Source organism: Cydia fagiglandana, chromosome Z, assembly GCF_963556715.1.
Source record: "Cydia fagiglandana chromosome Z, ilCydFagi1.1, whole genome shotgun sequence".
NCBI lineage: Eukaryota > Metazoa > Arthropoda > Insecta > Lepidoptera > Tortricidae > Cydia > Cydia fagiglandana.
Window position 1 is genome coordinate 1,103,599 of NC_085959.1, and position 20,839 is coordinate 1,124,437.

The 20,839-nt window shown below is 39.5% G+C and overlaps 1 protein-coding gene across 1 annotated transcript in view; it reads left to right on the forward strand.

The window, feature by feature from the left end:
- LOC134678965 (type II inositol 3,4-bisphosphate 4-phosphatase-like) overlaps positions 1 to 16,989 on the forward strand; it is a 102,723-nt gene extending 85,734 nt beyond the window's left edge. Inside the window, exons 14-19 of the mRNA XM_063537721.1 lie at positions 5,272 to 5,480; positions 5,968 to 6,061; positions 6,329 to 6,509; positions 7,657 to 7,779; positions 8,364 to 8,499; positions 16,169 to 16,989. Of these exons, the coding sequence (XP_063393791.1) occupies positions 5,272 to 5,480; positions 5,968 to 6,061; positions 6,329 to 6,509; positions 7,657 to 7,779; positions 8,364 to 8,499; positions 16,169 to 16,301 (876 nt within the window). The 3' untranslated portion in view covers positions 16,302 to 16,989. The remainder of the gene's footprint in view (positions 1 to 5,271; positions 5,481 to 5,967; positions 6,062 to 6,328; positions 6,510 to 7,656; positions 7,780 to 8,363; positions 8,500 to 16,168) is intronic.
- Positions 16,990 to 20,839: the final 3,850 nt, after the last annotated feature.

Here is a 20,839-nt window from a genome sequence, read left to right on the forward strand (position 1 = left end):
ATTAAATCCCAGAACAAACGGTCGCGAAGCATCGTTTCCAGAGCAGCTCTGAACTGACAGTGAACTGCCAGTCCACGAAGTCGAGCCGCCCAGTCTTCGATATTTTCGCCTTCTGCCTTTACCGCATTGTAGAATTTCGCTTTATCGGTGAAGGTTGACCTCTTTGGTACAAAGTGTCCATTGAGTAATCCGAGCAGGTCATCGTACTTCTCCGTTTCTACATCCTTTGGGTGCGCGAGGTGTGTAAGTAGCCGATATGCGTCATCCGAAAGATGTGTTAATAAAACCGCTTTCTCCTTTCCCTCGTCCGTAATCGCATTTAACCCTAAAAACAGCTTCAATCGACTAACAAATATTTACCAGTCCTGAGTATTAGGATCTAAGTTAGAAATACTGCCTAAATAACCGGACATTATTATTACATTGCGCGCGGGTAAGCACTATGCACCAGCCTCGTTAGCCACTGATAGGTATGTACTTAGCAATGAAACAAGTGCGTACGTCGAAGCTCGTTTATTACTGGCGCGCAGGCCAGGATACAGCGGTCGCGCGGATTGAGGCGCGGACTTCACATGCATACATGTCAGTTTGTCTTATGTTTAGTTAAATACCGACATTATTATGTATTCAACCCTGCCAGGGTTTATAACTGTGATAGGGATTACTTATTTCAGACCGTTATTTGGATAAATTAATCCGCAAATTTCTCAATAAATTAAGTATGTGATCTCACAAAAGGCAAGATTGTATTTTTTTCATCTACGTAGATATTTATTTAAAACTTGTTTCAACGTAAAATTACTATTTATTTTTATAAGCCTAGTTGCAAAAATGTTCATTAGATTAATTTCCGCTTTAAGACGAATATGGACGACCACCGCCCATAAATCGCCGTTTCATACAAACATAGGTATTCTAATCCCCATTTCCCTTTCTGGATATTAACCTTACTTACTACTAGAATACTAACGTAGATAATAAGTTTATTGTGTTACTAACCATGTATTACTATGTATTATGAATCTTTGTTATTTGAAATAAATGATTATTGATTGATTGACTACTGCTACTGTGACGTAACGACCCAAAGTGAGTGCTGGCCTCCGATAGCTCTCGCCAGTCGCCATCGCCGAGGTTAAGCAGATTGAGCACTTGAGTAGGTTGAGCAGAGAGCTTAAGCAACTACGGCGTTCCAGCGGTAAACAGTTGTTTCTTCCTAGTAATCTAGAGGTCGAGGTCGAGATCGGTGATGTAGTGAAGCAGTGGTGGCCGAGTGGATATGACGTCTGACTTTCAATCCGGAGGTCGCGGGTTCAAATCCTGGCTCGTACAGTCAGCAGCAGATATACCTGAGCGGGTAAGGTGTCCAAGAAAACATATACACTTCAATTGTCACAAAAATAAGGACATCTTAGTTGTCATTTTCACTTAGGCTTTCAGTTCGTCACATATACCTTAACTTCTGAGTTTTTCTTTAACACATACACCCTTATTTAATCACAATGACAATAACGGTTAGAATGTCAGTGGTAACTAAGCGCTCAAATTCAAGCTGCTGTCATTAATACCTACACGCACTGCAAATCACGTACGTCAGCAGCCAGGGTGCCACCAGTTGCTAAGCACTTGTTATTTCAATGGTAACTAAGCATCAACATTTTATCTGTTTAACTTTAAAATAAATACCTACTGTCGCAGCTATGAATTGACACCTCCTTTCTTAAAGGAGTATTTTATCGTTAAGTGTCAAACATAGACAATAAATAAGTAGGTTCTACGAGTATGATCGGTCTTTTATTTTAACTGTCATATGCGGCTGTTCTTCCAAACCGTAGAGCATATTATATATGTTAATATATTTATTTAGCCCGCTTATTGTACTAAAATATACTATACAGGGTGGCCCATTTAGATCGGCCAGTATGGGAAAATCTGATACTATAAGATATACACCCATCTCTTCTTAGGAACCATGTCATCGATTTTAGTAACACGAAAAACTGCATTCATACATTTAAAATTGTGTACTCAACTCGGGAATCGAACCCCGAACGTTTTGAAAAATAAAACTAAGACTATTTCTATTTAATATCGTATCGATTGTGTAGGTCTTAAGCTTAAATTTAATGTTACTTTGAAATATGATGTCTGAAATTAATAAAATGCATTGTTTTCATATCCTTTAATTTAATTTAGTAAGTTTTCGAAGAGACCTCCATTTTTAGGGTTCCGTAGCCAAATGGCAAAAAAACGGAACCCTTATGTCCCTCATGTCTGCCTGTCTATCTGTCCGTCCGTATGTCACAGCCACTTTTTTCCGAAACTATAAGAACTATACTGTTGAAACTTGGTAAGTAGATGTATTCTGTAAACCGCTTTAAGAGTTTCACACAAAAATAGAAAAAAAAATCGGGCAAGTGCGAGTCGGACTCGCGCACGAAGGGTTCCGTACCATAAAGCAAAAAAAACGGTCACCCATCCAAGTACTGACCACTCCCGACGTTGCTTAACTTTGGTAAAAAATCACGTTTGTTGTATGGGAGCCCCATTTAAATCTTTATTTTATTCTGTTTTTAGTATTTGTTGTTATAGCGGCAACAGAAATACATCATCTGTGAAAATTTCAACTGTCTAGCTATCACGGTTCATGAGATACAGCCTGGTGACAGACGGACGGACGGACGGACGGACAGCGAAGTCTTAGTAATAGGGTCCCGTTTTACCCTTTGGGTACGGAACCCTAAAAAACAATAAATTTTGGGGGTTCCCCATACTTACAACTGAAACTCAAAATTTTTTTTCATCATCACGTATAGAACGTGTGGGGTATCTATGGATAGGTCTTCAAAAATGATATTGAGGTTTCTAATATTTTTTTTTCTAAACTGAATAGTTTGCGCGAGAGACACTTCCAAAGTGGTAAAATGTGTGTCCTTCCCTGTAATTTCTAAAATAAGAGAATGATAATACTAAAAAAAATATGTGATGTAAATTACTATGCAAACTTCCACCGAAAATTGGTTTGAACGAGATCTAGTAAGTAGTTTTTTTTAATACGTCATAAATCGTAAACCGCAATTTTATTGTTGCTTGCTGCTATGGAACCTTTCATGGGCGAGTCCGACTCGCACTTGGCCGCTTTTTTCCGCACAGGAGTAATCTAAGTAACGCCCACTGCGAGTTCAAACCTATTACAACGTTCTGATAGAAAGTCGTACATACGCTACAGTGACATAGCTTCAAAAATTATATAGCATAAAATCAAAAGACACAAATTATGAAATTAATAATAGATATGAAACCCAAAAAAATAAAAAGCTGTAATCTCTAGGTGCGTACGACTGAGATTTGAACCCGCGGTCTCTGCTTTGAAAAGCAAACGCCTGTTACTGAGACCACAACGTGCCTTGACAATTGGCTCTAAATTCCGCTTCAGTTAGCTTTCGCTATGAGTCATTCGTTTTGACGATTCTGTTAAAAGAAATAGTTTGCAGTAAGTTGACCGAGAGGCTCCTGTCAAATGGTTGAAGGATAAAACGTGAGATAGATGTATGTGATGACAAGACTGTACTGCTTTCGATGATTGTCAAAACGCTTTACCTGAAATTAGCATGGCTATCTTTCATTCAATATTCGACCATACTTGTATGCTTTAAAGTTTATTTTTCCATATTGTTCAGACATATTTGACACGTTGACCGCTTAGATACCATTGGTTTTTTGACAGCTAAGGTATCAATGACTTGTTGTAAGTGTAGAAATTAATGAATAGCGACTGTTAAGATATTTGTGACACGTTAAGCGCTCACAAGTAAATACTACTATGACTGCCAACAACTTTTTGACAGTTTAAACGTTTACCTCTCTTTGAGCACCTGGAGTGTATAGCGACTTCTGCTGCTGACTGTACCAATGAGTTTTTCGGAACTTATGTACGAAATATCATTTGATATTTACCACTAGCTTTTCGGTGAAGGAAAACATCGTGAGGAAACCTGCATACATCTGCGAAGAAATTCAAAGGTGTATGTGAAGTCCCCAATATCCGCATTGGGCTAGCGTGGGGACTATAGCCCAAGCCCTCTCGCGCATGAGAGGAGGCCTGTGCTCAGCAGTGAGTCGTATATAGGCTGAAATGATGATGATGATGAATCTAGAGGTCTCTATCTCCCTCCATGCCAAATCTCAGCGCGCTAGGACTATTTCGAAAATTGGCCGCCATAGGGAGTATTACTGCAATGTTCTACCGCCAGAGTGCAGCACTAATTTATTTAGTAAACCATAGAGTAACTTATACATGCTACTCCTTAAACAGTTTTTTACTATGACATTTTACAGGTGGCCTACCGCGAAACGCGAAAATCGAAATTTCGTTATTATCTGCCTCTCTATCGATCGAATGAGCAAGAGTGATAGAGAGGCAGACACCGAACTTTCGATTGTCATGTTTCACCGTAGGCCATGTGATTGAGTTAGTGACGCCCTCTACGCAGAGTTTTGCGTAATATTCCCTATTGTTATCACATTTAGCGGCTTCGATTCCCCGTTCAGACATGCGATTATTTAAAATTCTGAATGCAGTTCGTACACAGACTTGAAGTTCGTATTATTGTCTTAAAAATAAAAATTGAGTAGAATTTCCTATATACAGTATTTGAGATACTTTCCTTCCATGTGGCAAAGTCGTGGGACGCCCTGTATACGATCGGAAGTATTAATTTATGACCCATTTCGTACCATGTCACTGTGACAATCAATGTGAAAGTAGCTAGAGACCTCATACTATTGTCACTGTGACAATCAATATGAAAGTCGCTAGAGACCTCATACTATTGTCACAGTTACAATCAATATGAAAGTCGCTAGAGACCTCATACTATTGTCACTGTGACAATCAATATGAAAGTCGCTAGAGACCTCATACTATTGTCACTGTGACAATCAATATGAAAGTCGCTAGAGACCTCATACTATTGTCACAGTTACAATCAATATGAAAGTCGCTAGAGACCTCATACTATTGTCACAGTTACAATTAATATGAAAGTCGCTAGAGACCTCATACTATTGTCACAGTTACAATCAATATGAAAGTCGCTAGAGACCTCATACTATTGTCACTGTGACAATCAATATGAAAGTCGCTAGAGACCTCATACTATTGTCACAGTTACAATCAATATGAAAGTCGCTAGAGACCTCATACTATTGTTACTGTGACAAGGTGCAACATGGGTCATAAATTAAAACATTCGACTGTACATATTACAGTTAACAACAGTAACAACGGGCCTTGTATCCTGGCTATGCGGGGCGAATGTGCACATCGTCTCGCTCCTCTCGTCGGGGCTGGGCCCGCTGTGCGGGTTCGAGGGGCTACTTAGTCTGTACGCGGCCGAGCGCGCCATGTGGGGCGACATGGCCGTCGCGGTCGAGGACCTGCACACGGTCCGGTTTACGTTGACTAAGAGCGATCACAAGTAAGTTGCACTCATCCATTGTATGTACAGTCAAGGAATTTAAATTCCGATCCATTTCGTACTTTGTCACAGTGACAACCGTATGAGGTCTCTAGCGGCTTTCATATTGATTGTCACTGTGACAAAGTACGAAATGGGTCGGAATTTAAATTCCTTGACTGTACAGTACATTGTCTAAGTACCGTTGGGTTACGTCTTCCGCACCTTTTTGGCAAAACAAGTTTTGACTAATGTTTCGGTTTGCATGATAATCAATTAAAGTCCTACTGATCTTGACGCCGAGTTTATTGTCTCATAGGAATAAGGAATTTTAACGAAAAAAATCCACCCCCTAAAATTTGTTATTTAAGTAACTTACCTATAAGTTAATGTTTTCTTTTTTAAATTGAAAATTCAAATACTATTGCCGGATTTTTGTGTATTGGACCCTTTTTCCTAAACGACATCTACTTAATTATTTATGTTGTCATTGATTTTTCTATTGCAGCAATGTGTTACCTCGCGTATCGGGGACGCGCGGCTCCCTGGTCGTGCACATACCAACATCGGACTCCCTATACGCCAAATTTACTAATAAAGAGGTAAGGTTTCAAATGTAAAACCACTTATCTGAAATTGTCTTTCATTCCAGAAATGAACACAAAAATAAAATTATAATTAGTTTCGAGCTCCAGCTCGTATGAATGAGTTTCTTGGAACTTATTGAAATACCTTTACTAAATTTATTGAGAATAATGAAAGTTCGTAGCGCCATCTAGCTTTAAACTTTTTTAGTTAAGAGCTAACTAGGTGGGGCTGGCTAATTGAATGCCTAAAATTTCATAATAATGACACTGTTGTTTTTTCAGCACCTAACTTTCACAATAACCGCCGTATTCTTTAACATCGGCGTGAACGAGAAGGCCACGCTGGCCGAGGCGCTGGGCGAGACCACGCCGCAGTACCACTCCAACTGCGACAACTATGATCGCCTGCACAAGTACTATCTTAAGTACTGCAAGGTGTGCCCGCAGGATCACACGGCTAGAGGTAAACATACGCATTTTGGTGGGCGGAATGTTCAGTTTTGAGTGATGTGAAGTGAACGAGAAGGCCACGCTGGCCGAGGCGCTGGGCGAGACCACGCCGCAGTTCCACTCCAACTGCGAGCACTATGATCGCTTGCATAAGTACAGATATAAGGCATAATTGTTTTCCATCGTATTTTCTCGGAAATGTTCGTATTTGTCATGCTAGTTCAGTCTATGTTAGTACTTTTCGTTCCGAGACTGACTCTAATAGCAAGACACGTTCGTAAGTTTCCGTGAAAATACGATGGAAAATAACTATGCACTACATCTATAATATGCACCATACTAGTTTGTTTGGTGGTCGGAATGTTATTTTGCATAAGATAATGTCACAGTCAATAATACTAAATAATAGCATAAAATCCTAAAACATCTTAAAAAAAAAAAGGAAATATTGGTTATAAGCAGTTTATAAATAAAATAAGTTACTTGCTTATGTATAAGATTTCCTATAAGTAATAACAAGACTGTTTAGTTATGGAGGAGCGGGGCACCCTGATACAGGTTCACTCACCTAAAAGGAAGTCCCAACCACTGATGGCAATTTGTAGAAGTTTAATAAGGAAATAAATAATTTTTCATTTTTTCATTTTTCAAATTTTCATAGGTACTGAAATGAAAGGTGCAGCGCCCTTTTGGATCAAGATACTGATACATTTTATTGGACAGAATGTTCTAATCTGTTGTTATAGTCTGGAAAACAATATTATTGTCGAAGAAAAAGACGGCGGTAGACAGATTGGTTTGTCAGACTATAAATAATTTCTGCACATATTTATACAATTATATCGTATAAAACAAACTCCTCCGCCGCGTCTGTCTGTTTGTGTTTTTGTATTTTCGTGATAGACTCAAAAACTACTGAACGGATTTCCATGCGGTTTTCACCTATTAATAGAATGATTCTTGAGAAAGGTTTAGGTGTATAATTTGTTAACCCGTGCGAAGCCGGGGCGGGTCGCTAGTAATTATAAATAACCCTACTTTTGCGTTGCCGTAGTCGGGTAAAAATATCTAGCTGAGAAAAATCTAAAAGAAATATTCAATGGATATTAAAAGGTCGATTAGATATTAAAACCTATAACTAAAATATCAGTACATTTTAGCGTCATCGCGAACAAAGCCGCTGGAAGAAGTAATGGAGAACCTCAGGATAGCGGTGCACAAGAAGGTGCCGAAAAACGTCGAGGTGCTACATCTTGCTGCGCTTGCCACGAGACTCATGAACGGTGAGTGAAATTATTTATTTGTATATTATTTTTACCCCATTGTGATTCATTTTACCTAATGAATATTCATAATTTTCATAAACTTTAGTGAGAGCCATACAGGCCTATCTATGACCCGTGTATATAGTCCTCATCGTTTTCGATGACGGCGACCCTGAATAAATATCATGGACGTTGTCTGGCGTGAGCTCTTATGTGGCTGGCCATTGGCCAGGCCGGACTTGGTCTTAAATATTCTATTGCACGTGTGACAATAAAGTCGGCCAGCTTCGTTGAGCGTGTATACGTAGGAGGCCTTAGGTCTCTCTTTCCCTATTTGGCGTTTTGTGTCTAGGCTTGTGAGGCGGTTATCCTCGAACATTTTGACACCGTTATGGATGGTAGAACGCCAAGATGACCTTCTTCCAGCAAGCTCCTCCCAATGCTCGATGTCGATGGCGCAAGCGCTCAGATGCCGTTTGAGCACGTCCTTGTAGCGCAGGTGCTGACCACCATGCTTCCGCTTACCCACTGCCAATGCCATGACCCGTGTAGTAACTATCTGAACAGTATTAATATTGAACTTGTTTGTCGTGTACTGCCAGGCGTTAGATTCACGTCGTGCAAGAGCGCCAAGGACCGCACGGGCATGTCGGTCACCCTCGAGCAATGCTCCATCCTCGCCTCCGAATATCATCTCGCTGACACCGAGACGAGGAAAGCACTCGCTATAATGAGAAGGTAGGTACAGTCAAACGCTAAAATATGGTACAGTCGCCATCAGATATATAGGAGCGGCCAAGGTGTTCACAATGTCTGAACACGCACTCTAACGCCCTGACAATAGAGGCGTGTTCAGATATTTGTGAGCACCTTGGCCGCTCCGATATATCTGATGGCGACTACGGTGCATACCATTAATTTTAAAATATATCTCAAATAGTTTTTCATTCGCAACAAGTACCTAACTACTGGGAATTTTTTCCAACAGTTTACCACTGTGGTAACTGCTGGGAAATAAATCCCAATAGTTACCACCAAACCGTGTTTCTGGTAACTACTAGGAATTATTTTTCCCACGTATCCCACCTTTACCAGTGGTACCAGTGGTAAAGGTGGGATTTTTTCCCAGTAGTTTCCACCAACATTTTGATAGTCTGGCTACTGAAATTTTACCCCAATGTTTGGCGGGAAATTCAAAAAGTCTTGGGCTGGTCACACATTTTCTGTGCACACGTGAGGTACCTAAGGATATGAGTTAAATATACGTTGACGTGCACTCAAAGTCAGCTCACATAATTTCTACCACTATGTAAAGTACGGCCAACGATTAAACACATATGTTAACACTTTCTCACCATATACCATTGTAACAAGGCGAAAAATGAATTTTAGTGTAAATAAGTCCTATCTCGATAATACCGTAATATTAATCCATCACAAAAAAAATACATTTATAAGTACTATACCAAATATGCTAAGTGCTAAGTATCAAAATATGTATAGAGCACCAACCTTCTAATTTGTTTACCTTTGTTTAGAAGTTGTAAACATTGCAGTTTTTCGATATACAATGCTACACGTCGACTTCCTACATTGTCGTAATTATTTACGAGCTTAAATAATACCTATAGTTTGCGAACCTCACTCAGTCAGTGAACGAATATACAAGGAAGTATTCTGTCCGCTCATTTATGACCCAACGTAAACTATTCGACTGTAGGCGGTACTTACAAACTATTCGATTGGCACCCTCAGTACGACCGAGATGACAGTCAGTGACACATGCTAAATTGGTTTATAAAAACAACGTTTTTATATAGTATTACAGGTTTTCATGTGTCGTGAATTGTTACAGAAGTTATTTTGCTCATACCAAGGCCAGTGGCATCACTTTTCACGTGTAAGTAAACAGATAGCTTCAGCAAAATTTAGAATAAATATGACGACCTTTTTTTCAATACTAGCGTGCTAAACTAAAACGTAACAACTGCATACGACTTTCATAATAACATACGACTTTTCTAAATTACGAGGATAATAGGGATGATGTTATGCCAAATGAAGTAGACAATTTTATTAACTTATGTTTGATTTAGGTATCCTACATTGTAATAAATTCCTTCTTACATATTTCGATCATCCTTTTTTCTTTCATGGGATGGAGGTATAAAAACTACATAGTTATTTCTAGCGCGCTGGTGGCCTAGCGGTAAGAGCGTGCGACTTTCAATCCGGAGGTCGCGGGTTCAAACCCCGGCTCGTACCAATGAGTTTTTCGGAACTTATGTACGAAATATCATTTGATATTTACCAGTCGCTTTTCGGTGAAGGAAAACATCGTGAGGAAACCTGCATACATCTGCGAAGAATTCAAAGGTGTATGTGAAGTCCCCAATCCGCATTGGGCTAGCGTGGGGACTATAGCCCAAGCCCTCTCACGCTCGAGAGGAGGCCTGTGCCCAGCAGTGGGACGTATATAGGCTGAGATGATGATGATGATGATGAGTTATTTCAAATTACCTAATTATCAAATTTCTTATTGTTATTCTAGTATTTGTCAGAGTCAGAGTCAGAAATACTTTATTCATGTAGGCCTAGTAACAAGCACTTATGAACGTTTTACATAATAATATATTATCTTAAGCTAATTATCATTTGTTATGTTACTTTCCATTCAGATTCCCTTAAAATCCTATTCGCAGAAAACTATAGACAAATGCCTGACAAGATCCGAGATCTAGAATATGTTCAATTCATTTCAAAGATGAAGATTTCCACTTGTCAATAAAAGGGTTCACGCAGCTTAATAACTGCTGTACCGATTTGTACCCGTGAGATAACCATACCCGGTCTCTTATACTATGTACGATAAGAGCGTGACCGGTAAAACTTGTTTTGCCATATTTTAAACCATTTTCATTCAAACGCCTTCTGATTGTATCTCTATCTTTATACCTTTTTCTTTAGTTTGACTTGCCCAGAAGGCCCAGAACGCAATGATAGAAGTGGATTTTTTGAAAACATATGCAAGACCCGTTTTAAATCCTATATGGAGCAGGTTTTTTTTAATTTTTCCCGCGTTCTGGTAAGTCGTAAACATTTTTATACTCCATATAATGCTTCATTTACTTAATTACAAACGCCTTTGATTTATTTATATGCAATCAGCTTGGTTTCATGACATTTTGGGCCCTTTCGGGTACGTACAGAAGAACGTACTGCCTCATTAACGTGAATCGTAAGCGACATTCCTTTTTTTTATTGAAGTTTAGGTGGGATACTATCAGATGTTTTTTTATTATTTTTTACGAAGCATTGTAGGCAAAAGAACATTCTATTCAGCCACTACTTTTTTTTCTATGCCACATCCTTAAAATATACATGTACACCGGTCACGCTCTTGTCAAACACACAATCATAGACCTCGTGCTGATAAAATTCTCGTAACATTCGGTCTGCACCAACAAAACATGTACCGTTGTCAGAATATACAGTATTGGGAGTTCCTCTTCTACAGTAGCGACCAAAAGTATTTTGACAATGATAATAACTTTGGTATTGTATGAAACATATTAGTTTTTTCAAATGAATTTTTGATAATTTAATCATTGGCTTAAAAGCTTCTTGAAACACGTAAAAAGCTTAGTTTCATCGAATGAAAATATAAACTTGGCAACAAAAAATGACAATTTACGGGTTCAAAAGTATTTTGACACGGTTCTTTTTTTAAATTTTTTTGAGAACAGAGCCGCAGAATTGAAATATTTTGGAAGTAATTACATCTGAATACTTCTCTTAATATGCCAAACATAAAGCATATTCGAACGATTTCAAGCAAGCTGGTGCGGCTGCACTTTAGAAAGATAAGTAGCAAGCTGAGGTTTCGCGGACTTTTGGTGTATCACTGCATCTGATTTCTGTCTGGAATAAGCAGTTCAAGGCTCGAAACTGCATCACAAATAAGCATAGAAGCGGTTGTCCTCGATAAACGACTTCTACAACTGATCGTGTAATAAAAAAGATTTCAGTAGAACACCCATGGAAGCGGTACAGTAACAATTAAAAATTAACTAATAAATAACTATAATGTAAAGGTTGTTGTTTTTACTATTAAACTACTCTTATTAGAGCATGGATTACATGGTCGACGCCCATTAAAAAAAATATACATATTTCGACAAAGAATAAGGTATCCCAATTAGCATTCGCGATTCGTGACAAGTTGTGGACAAGTTCCGATTGCTCAAAAACTTTATGGAGTGACGAAAGCAAGTTTAATTTAATGTCGTCGGATGGTATCAAGTATGTGCGTCGTCCAAATAACAAAAGACACGTTGTGCGATACCAGGTACCCACCCAGTCTAGCCTGGTGGCATTGGTGGCCCTAACGTAATGGCTTGGCGATATTTTTCTCGCCATGGAGTCGGGCCTCCCGTACGAATTGATGGGATAATGGATCGATATGTATATGAAAATTTACTCTACACACAAATGATACCATATACAAAAGAATAATGCCACTTCGCTGGGTTTTTCAGCATGATAACGACCTCAAACACAAATCCGATCATGTAAAGGCTTCTTTAATGCAAAAAAATCTAGGTTTTTGAGTGGCCTAGTCAAGGTACTGATCTTAATGCTATAGAGCTTTTATAGAAAGCGTTGGATCGTCCAGTGTGAGGTGCAGAAATAATTCAAACAATGGGGTTTTTTCCAAGGTCTTCAGTCAGAATGGGCGAACATACTATATGATCATATACGGAAGTTAGGGGACTCTATGCCGTCTCGATTTACTGCTGTGAGGAAAGCCAGAGGATATGCCATTAAATATTAATGAAATGTTTTTTTTAACCGTCTTGCCAGTTCAGCAAAACCATTTAATTAAAGTGTCAAAATACTTTTGATCTACCTGTAGCGCAAATTATCAGTTTTAATTCTAAGTCTGTTGTTTAGTTTTTGTAATCTAAGTGGAAACGTAACAAATGAAGGGTGAATAAAATATAATCGTAACGCAATGATTAAATATATACCCTATTCATAAACATATTGAAAGAAGTTCGTTTGTCAAAATACTTTTGATCGCTACTGTAGCAATAAACCGTCGCAGGCTCATTATTGCGGAGTCAGCAGAAAGGGAATGTACAAGCTCCAGGTGAACGGCTCTGGATGTCATGCAGGTGTACAGGGCCACATAACATTTCTCTTGTCTTCGACCGATCTTGGTATTTATCGGGCCGAAATAGTCCAAGCCACTGTACGTGAATGGGCGGCGGTGGTGGGCAAGCCGCTGAGGAGGAAGGTTACCGGTCATCGGATTCATTGGCTTTGCTCTTTTGATGCGACAGAACAATAAGCGCACTACTGGGTGTCGTCCATCTAGAATAATTGGAAACTTGATCTCGGAGCCGACGTCTTGTACAGCAACGATTCTGCCAGCTAGGTGCAACAAGTTGTCTGGCCCCATTCTGGGAGAAAGCTTCGCCAGGCGACTACTCTTTGGTATCAATTCTCCACGTTCAATTATTGGGATTTCGTCACTAAGTGATTCAGACAGTACTTTCTTCAGTACGTGCCTTTCTGCGGCTTCCATAAGTTCCGCTGACAGGGGGACTAGAGTGGTGGACGCAGGTGTATTTGTACGTTGACGAAGCCTAACATCGGTGCTAGGAGCAACGCGATCTACGCGATCTAAAGCCGGGCGAAATTTAGACGCAGCTTGCAAAACGCGAGCAGTAGCACGAAGTAATCGTAGCCAGTCACTAAAATGACTAAAATCCGCGGTAATTGCCAGATGACCAACCACAAGTCCAGAAGTCTGCTTCCGCTCTTCCTGGACTATAGGCTGACCAGCTGGTTCAACAGGCCAATTCTCCGGTGGATCGAGAAGGAACGAAGGGACCTGTAAACCATCGGTGGTGTATGTAAATATGTTTTTTCTGTCACTCTTTCAATGAATTAGTTTATCAAATACACACATTAAGTATCTGAAAATGTTGATCATTTGAAGCCACACTCTGCTGTCACGACTATATGCTACGACTAGGTACTCTCTCAGGCCATTTCTGTCAGCAGAAAAGAGCACCAAATTTAGAAAATGTAAGCGCGCGTTCTTTAAAAAGGCGCGATTTAATTTCGCGCCTTTTTCTACTGACAAACTTGCTTGACCGGCTATATACATATAAAATATTTCCATTGGAACTGAAAGTGGGGATGAGCCTTTATTGTGTCTCCGCCTGTTCAAAAAATTTTGACCCGATTCTTGTACCCATGTAAATTGTGCAGGCTGAACAGCCTGTCCTATTTCTAAGATCAAACTCGCCATACATTTACTATACTTGATCTTGATCTTAGAAAAACGGACAGACTATACCTGAACGTCACTTCGCTCTGCTATACAGATTGATATTTTAATAAAATATACCTAGCTGTAAAAAATACTTATAATAGCGGAATACATTTATACAACAATGAATATTTACTTATATTGAGTTAGTCTGTCATTTCGTAACAAAATTTTAACTAGTTACCTTTTAATAGCATTAAATTACTATACGTGATTTTTTTGACTGGTTCTTCAATGTATGGCATAAACCTATCCCTGACCAAGTCATATTCTAATCAAATATGAACCGCGGACTCTCAGCGGCCAGTACGTAAAGCAAGAAGGTTATTAGCGGATTAATGTCGCTGATTGGTAGTTATTGACGTTATATGCATTTCATCTACACTTAGCTGTGTACATTTGTGTAGTTAATAGAAATGACTATTATTCCGTTTACCAGCTTCGATTATGGGCTCTGTAAACGTATCGTCTTATTTAAATGTAGACGTAATTGTGTGTGTGCTAATTTGTGCCGAGAATTTGAAGGGCAATGTTCCCAAAGGCGGTTTCCTTGTATATTCGTTCACTCTACTCAGTATATACATTATTAATATTATTTAAAATAAACCCCTTATAAACCGTAAACAATTTGAATGAATGACATGAATTGACAACTGACCTTTAGCTTTTTAGGGTTCCGTAGCCAAATGGCAAAAAAAGGAACCCTTATAGATTCGTCATGTCTGTCCGTGTATGTCACAGCCACTTTTTTCCGAAACTATAAGAACTATACTGTTGAAACTTGGTAAGTAGATGTATTCTGTGAACCGCATTAAGATTTTCACACAAAAATAGAAAAAAAAAACAATAAATTTTGGGGGTCCCTATACTTCGAACTGAAACTCAAAATTTTTTTTTTGATCAAACACATACGTGTAGGGTGGGGTATAGGTCTTCAAAAATGATATTGAGGTTTCTAATATAATTTTTTTCTAAACTGGATAGTTTGCGCGAGAGACACTTCCAAAGTGGTAAAATGTGTCCCCCCCCCTGTAACTTCTAAAATAAGAGAATGATAAAACTAAAAAAAATATATGATGTACCATGCAAACTTCAACCGAAAATTGGTTTGAACGAGATCTAGTAAGTAGTTTTTATTTAATACGTCATAAATCGTAAACCGCAATTTTACTATGTTACTTGCTGCTACGGAACCCTTCATGGGCGAGTCCGACTCGCACTTGGCCGCTTTTTTCAAATCATAGACAATTGATGATACAACAACGAAATATCTGTCAACAATTTTTGGCTAGCCAGACTCTAGAATTCTATACTAATAAAAACAGAATAAGGGCGCGTGTACACGGTGCCGCCTCCGCGCCGACACCGCACCGCCGCCGCACCTCCGCGCTATGTACACGAGACGCGTAAAATCCGCCGCGGCGGCGGGCTTTACGTCTCTCGTGTACCTACATAGCGCGAAGGTGCGGCGGCGGCGCGGTGGCGGGCTTTACGCGTCTCGTGTACATAGCGCGGAGGTGCGGCGGCGGTGCGGTGTGGGCGCGGAGGCGGCACCGTGTACACGCGCCCTAAATAGTTACCGCCTAACCGAGTTGGTGGTAACTACTGGGAATTATTTTTCCCAGTGGTAAAAGGTGAGAATAAAATTCCCAGTAGTTACCACTGGTAACAACTTGGTGGTAACTAGTGGGAATAACCCATATTTTCTGGTACTTGACTTTACTGTGAACTTACAGACACTGTACTATGGAGCGTTCACGCGTACGTCCTCTCCCCGCGCAGTTTACTTGTAAATTGCTTCGTGAATTGCAATCGTATTATACTACAGCAGCCCATGAATTCTGGAACTCAATTTATGTAGATATTTCGAACTTTCATGAGTGCAGGTCGTAATCGTGGACGCAACTGATATAAGTACACGGCACAAAATTAGTATGGGAACGCCTATGTGCGGTGATCGCGAGTTGTTTTAAATGCTCCATCTATAAGTTGTCTGTGGTTGACCCGTAGATAATACCTTCATAGTTTTTTGCAGCTTTTAGCAAAGCCCCATTACAATTTCAGCGAGGGCTGCCGCCGAGAGAACACGTTCAAGAACATCGGCGTGAGGAAATACGCTTTCACGAAGAAACAAGTCGCAGCCCTGCCCGAGGACTATAGGCCTCCCCCCGGCACCTTCAGCTCTTCGCAAACTTAAGTACTTCCCTCTTAGATCGTGACTGAAACATCCCCTCATAAGGGGCGAAGCCCCCTTTTTAGTTAGTTTACGGTGAAGCAAGGAGCGGCACCCGAGGACTATAGGGCTTATCCCTGGCACCTTAATATGTTCGCAATCTTAAGTACTTTTGTCGAAAACTTTACCCTGAGTACCCTCGCAAGTATAAGTATCTCCGAAGGTAAGCGAGGACTTGCCTCGGTGTGTCACGCGTTAACGAAGGTAAGGGAGGACTTGCCTCGGTGTGTCACGCGTTAACGAAGGTAACCGAGGACTTGCCTCGGTGTGTCACGCGTTAACGAAGGTAAGGGAGGACTTGCCTCGGTGTGTCACGCGTTAACTCCTTCACTCTCTTTAAGGGCCGCTACACCCTTAATTGTGTTCTTTTATAATTGTGTTCTTATAGAGGGACACGTCTGTGTGGAGGGACGTTGCCCTTTTATAGAGGGACACGTCTGTGTGGAGGGGCGTTGCCCTTTTATAGAGGGACACGTCTGTGTGGAGGGACGTTGCCCTTTTATAGAGGGACACGTCTGTGTGGAGGGGCGTTGCCCTTTTATAGAGGGACACGTCTGTGTGGAGGGACGTTGCCCTTTTATAGAGGGACACGTCTGTGTGGAGGGACGTTACGTTACCCTTTTATAGAGGGACACGTCTGTGTGGAGGGGCGTTGCCCTTTTATAGAGGGACACGTCTGTGTGGAGGGGCGTTTCCCTTTTATAGAGGGACACGTCTGTGTGGAGGGGCGTTGCCCTTTTATAGAGGGACGTGTCACCGTAAATTACTATGACCGTGCTATGAACGTGTCAGGCAAAAAAATATTCTTTGTATGAAAAAGTATGAGACTATGCCCACTAGCCGGTTCCGTCACCGACCATGCCCCTCGCGTGCCATGCACGGACCGTCAAAAATAGTCGGCGAGGATATTTTGCCGGTGCCGAAACGCTCCGTGCACGGCACGCAACGTTGCCAGAACGGTGTATGCAGGCGGCGAAACGGTGGGCATACGGGTTATAACCGCGTATGGTGACTTTTCTAAGCCTGTTATAAACGCGTTGCTATATTTCTTGCTTGCTCTTACCAGTCTGATAACTATATGCTCGCTCTTTCTGACGAGTATTGCTCTCGCGAATAGAACGCGGGTACTAAGGGGATGAAACGCGGATGCTACGGGGATTATAGGCGGATGCTATGGGGATGATGTGCGGTTACTACGGGCACTAAACCCGTTATGTACGGATATGAAACAACGTGGACACGGTGTAGTGGGCATAGTAGTCCGTATCGCGTTACATTCCGTGACTGATACGTTCATAGCACGGTCATGGTATGATACGGTGTAGAGGGCAGAGACCTATATAGTAAACCGACACTTTCATATCCACTTCAAAAATGTATTGGAGTTTTTAATATTAAATCTCAGTCACCATCTTTATTAGTTATTTAAATAGCAGTGTAGAAATACTGTAAATTGTACTTAATGTACGACTGAATGTAGGTACTTTGTCAAGTAGTACTTCTAATACAATAGGGATCAATAGTTTTATTTAAATAGGTCTTAAGAAGTAGGTATTAACCTCTCAGAGCGCAAGGTTTTATATATTTTTACTTGGTAAAAAATCAGGCTATGTGCATTTAGTATTAATTATCTAGATCGTACTACTACTACTGCTACTACCCTACTACCTACTTCTGCTGTACCGATTTATTGAGTGAATGGTTAAAGACTGCTAATTTCGTACAAAAAGGTAAAGTGAGTATCCGAATATTCCATATAAATAGGAAAAGTAAGAATCTACCAATAGGGAATATTATGCGAAACTCTGCGTAGGGAGCGCCACTAGCGCCACTACCACTATCCATCACAAACTGGGGGTCTACCGCGAAACAAGTCAATCGAAATTTCGTTGTCGAACCTCGTCTATCACTCTTGCATATTAGAGCGATAAAGAGGCAACAGGCCCTTGTTAACAAGCCGCCTTGATGCATCAATGTCATATTTTATTGTCTGTGAAAATTTGTCAAAAAATAGTTTAAGACACAGTAATGAAATGAAAATAATTTATTTGATCAATTATTAATTAGTTAATTTTAGTCATATGCCTTATGGGAATATAGTTCAGAGCCGGAAACCGCTACCAACTTTTAGTATGTTGTTGGGCATAGCATTGGGTCTCCAAAACTGCCGGGAGACGGCGGCGCCGGCCATCTACTTCAGCGGAATGACGTCATCAAAATGACTCCCGCTTCGTTGCGAATATTGCATACTGCACCCAAATTATGCATAGCACATACACGTGTCGGGTATTAAATGAAAGCCAATTAAATAAACTATATTTTATTCATACAAAGTGTATAAAAATATGCAACATTTTAAGAAAAATTTACAAAATAATAAAAATTACGTAAAAAAATATTCGATTATTTGGGTTTTGCAATCAAACCAAAAGTCGGACGATAAAGCAATGTACTACAACATTAAAGATGACGTCTCAAGCCATGCACTGATATCAATAAAATCAAAATTGAACCAAATATGTGGAAATTATGCATCAAAATGTAGATATTTGCCCATACAAATGCATAAAAGTTAAAAAAATCAAAATTGGTCATTTTCAGGATAATCCGCATAAGCTTCTAGTATGTTATTAGCAATATGACCTGGATTCTAAAACTGCCGGGAGACCATCTCTGTTCTTCCTCAGTTACAAATAATGACGTCATATAAATAATCACTGCCGAATTTCGTAAAATGTAAATTATAGCTATACCACGAGTCTCACATACACGTGAGTTACATGTAATGAAAGGTTATTAAATGTATTATGATTCACTTAAACATTGTTTGTAAAAAAAATGTACGGTTTCAGAGCTAGAAACAACGAAATACCACTTTTTATGGAAAAAGTAGATATGTATCAATTTTATAGCTAAACTAAATCGTCAAAAATTTTTTGCATATAATATTTGAAAAACTAGTTATTCAACGATATATCACAATTTAAATTTTACATTTCCGACAAAAACTGTGGTAGGTGTGGAAAAAAAACTAAAGCGCCCCAACAATTCTACCTTAATGCGCTCATATTATGCAAAGAATAGTTCTATTTATCGAGTATTAAATGAATGAACATTACATAAAATACATGAAAACGACATTTTCGAATGGAACCATAATTAAAAAAATAATAATTTACTTGATAAGTAAGCAATATACTGTTTCTTTAAGTATCTCCTTCTCCTCCTTTCAAAGTCGGTTAAAATGTAGCTTTTGTGACCTGGGCTACAAAGACAAATAAATTGACACCTAATTTATCAAAATCAGTTCAGTAGTTTCATGCAAACAGTACCTACACATGCACGCATAGATAGCAAATTCTGCCGTAGTCGGACAAAAAATTAAAATTCAATAATTAGACCTTTACTATTATGGCCTGGCGTGGCTTGGCATCTAACATTGAAACCCTCAGGCCGTAGATGTTAGCAGGCCTAGCGGGCGTCGCCTCGATGAGTTAGCAAGATGCCTTATGGAGGCTTCGAATGATCAGAGGGGTGACCTGTATTTCGGAGGATCAGAGGGAAAATTCTGCCAGCCTTCTCAGCTCAGCCTTGAAACCCTTGCACCAATCAAGATTCCACTTTTATAAGAATACCCAACTTACCCAGAATAGGGCAGAGTGACGCTCTTTTGTGCCAGAGGCCAAGATCCTCTTTGCTTTGGGTCACTGAGCCAGTGATGTATGTGTATGTACGAGGCTAATCGAGGCTTAAATATATAATTATGTATCGCATTAAGTGAACTGATATGGCATTTACCTCGATAAGGCATTTTGTATGTTGTTGTTAGGCATGTACCTACTTACTGACATGTACCTTTACATTTCTCTAATAATGTAGCGTTAGGCCATGACAATAAGAGTCTATTTCATATTAATATTTACCGCGACTACAGCAGGAGCTGCTATCTACGTATGTAATTATGTGTTTTTTACATGAAACAACTGAACTGATTTTGATAAATGAGGTGTCAATTTATTTGTTTTTGTAGCCTAGGTCACAAAAGCTACATTTTAACCGACTTTGAAAGGAGGAGATTAGGTACTTAAAGAAACAGTATAAGTATTGCTTACTTATCAAGTAAATTATTATTTTTTTAATTATGGTTCCATTCGAAAATGTCGTTTTCATGTATTTTATGTAATGTTCATTCATTTATAATACTCGATAAATAGAACTATTCCTTGCATAATATGAGCGCATCAAGGTAGAATTGTTGGGGCGCTTTAGTTTTTTTTCCACACCTACCACAGTTTTTGTCGGAAATGTAAAATTTAAATTATGATATATAGTTGAATAACTAGTTTTTCAAATATTATACGCAAAATTTTTTTGACGGTTTTAGTTTAGCTATAAAATTGATACATATCTACTTTTTCCATAAAAAGTGGTATTTCGTTGTTTCTAGCTCTGAAACCGTACATATTTTTTAGAAACAATGTTTAAGTGAATGATAATACATT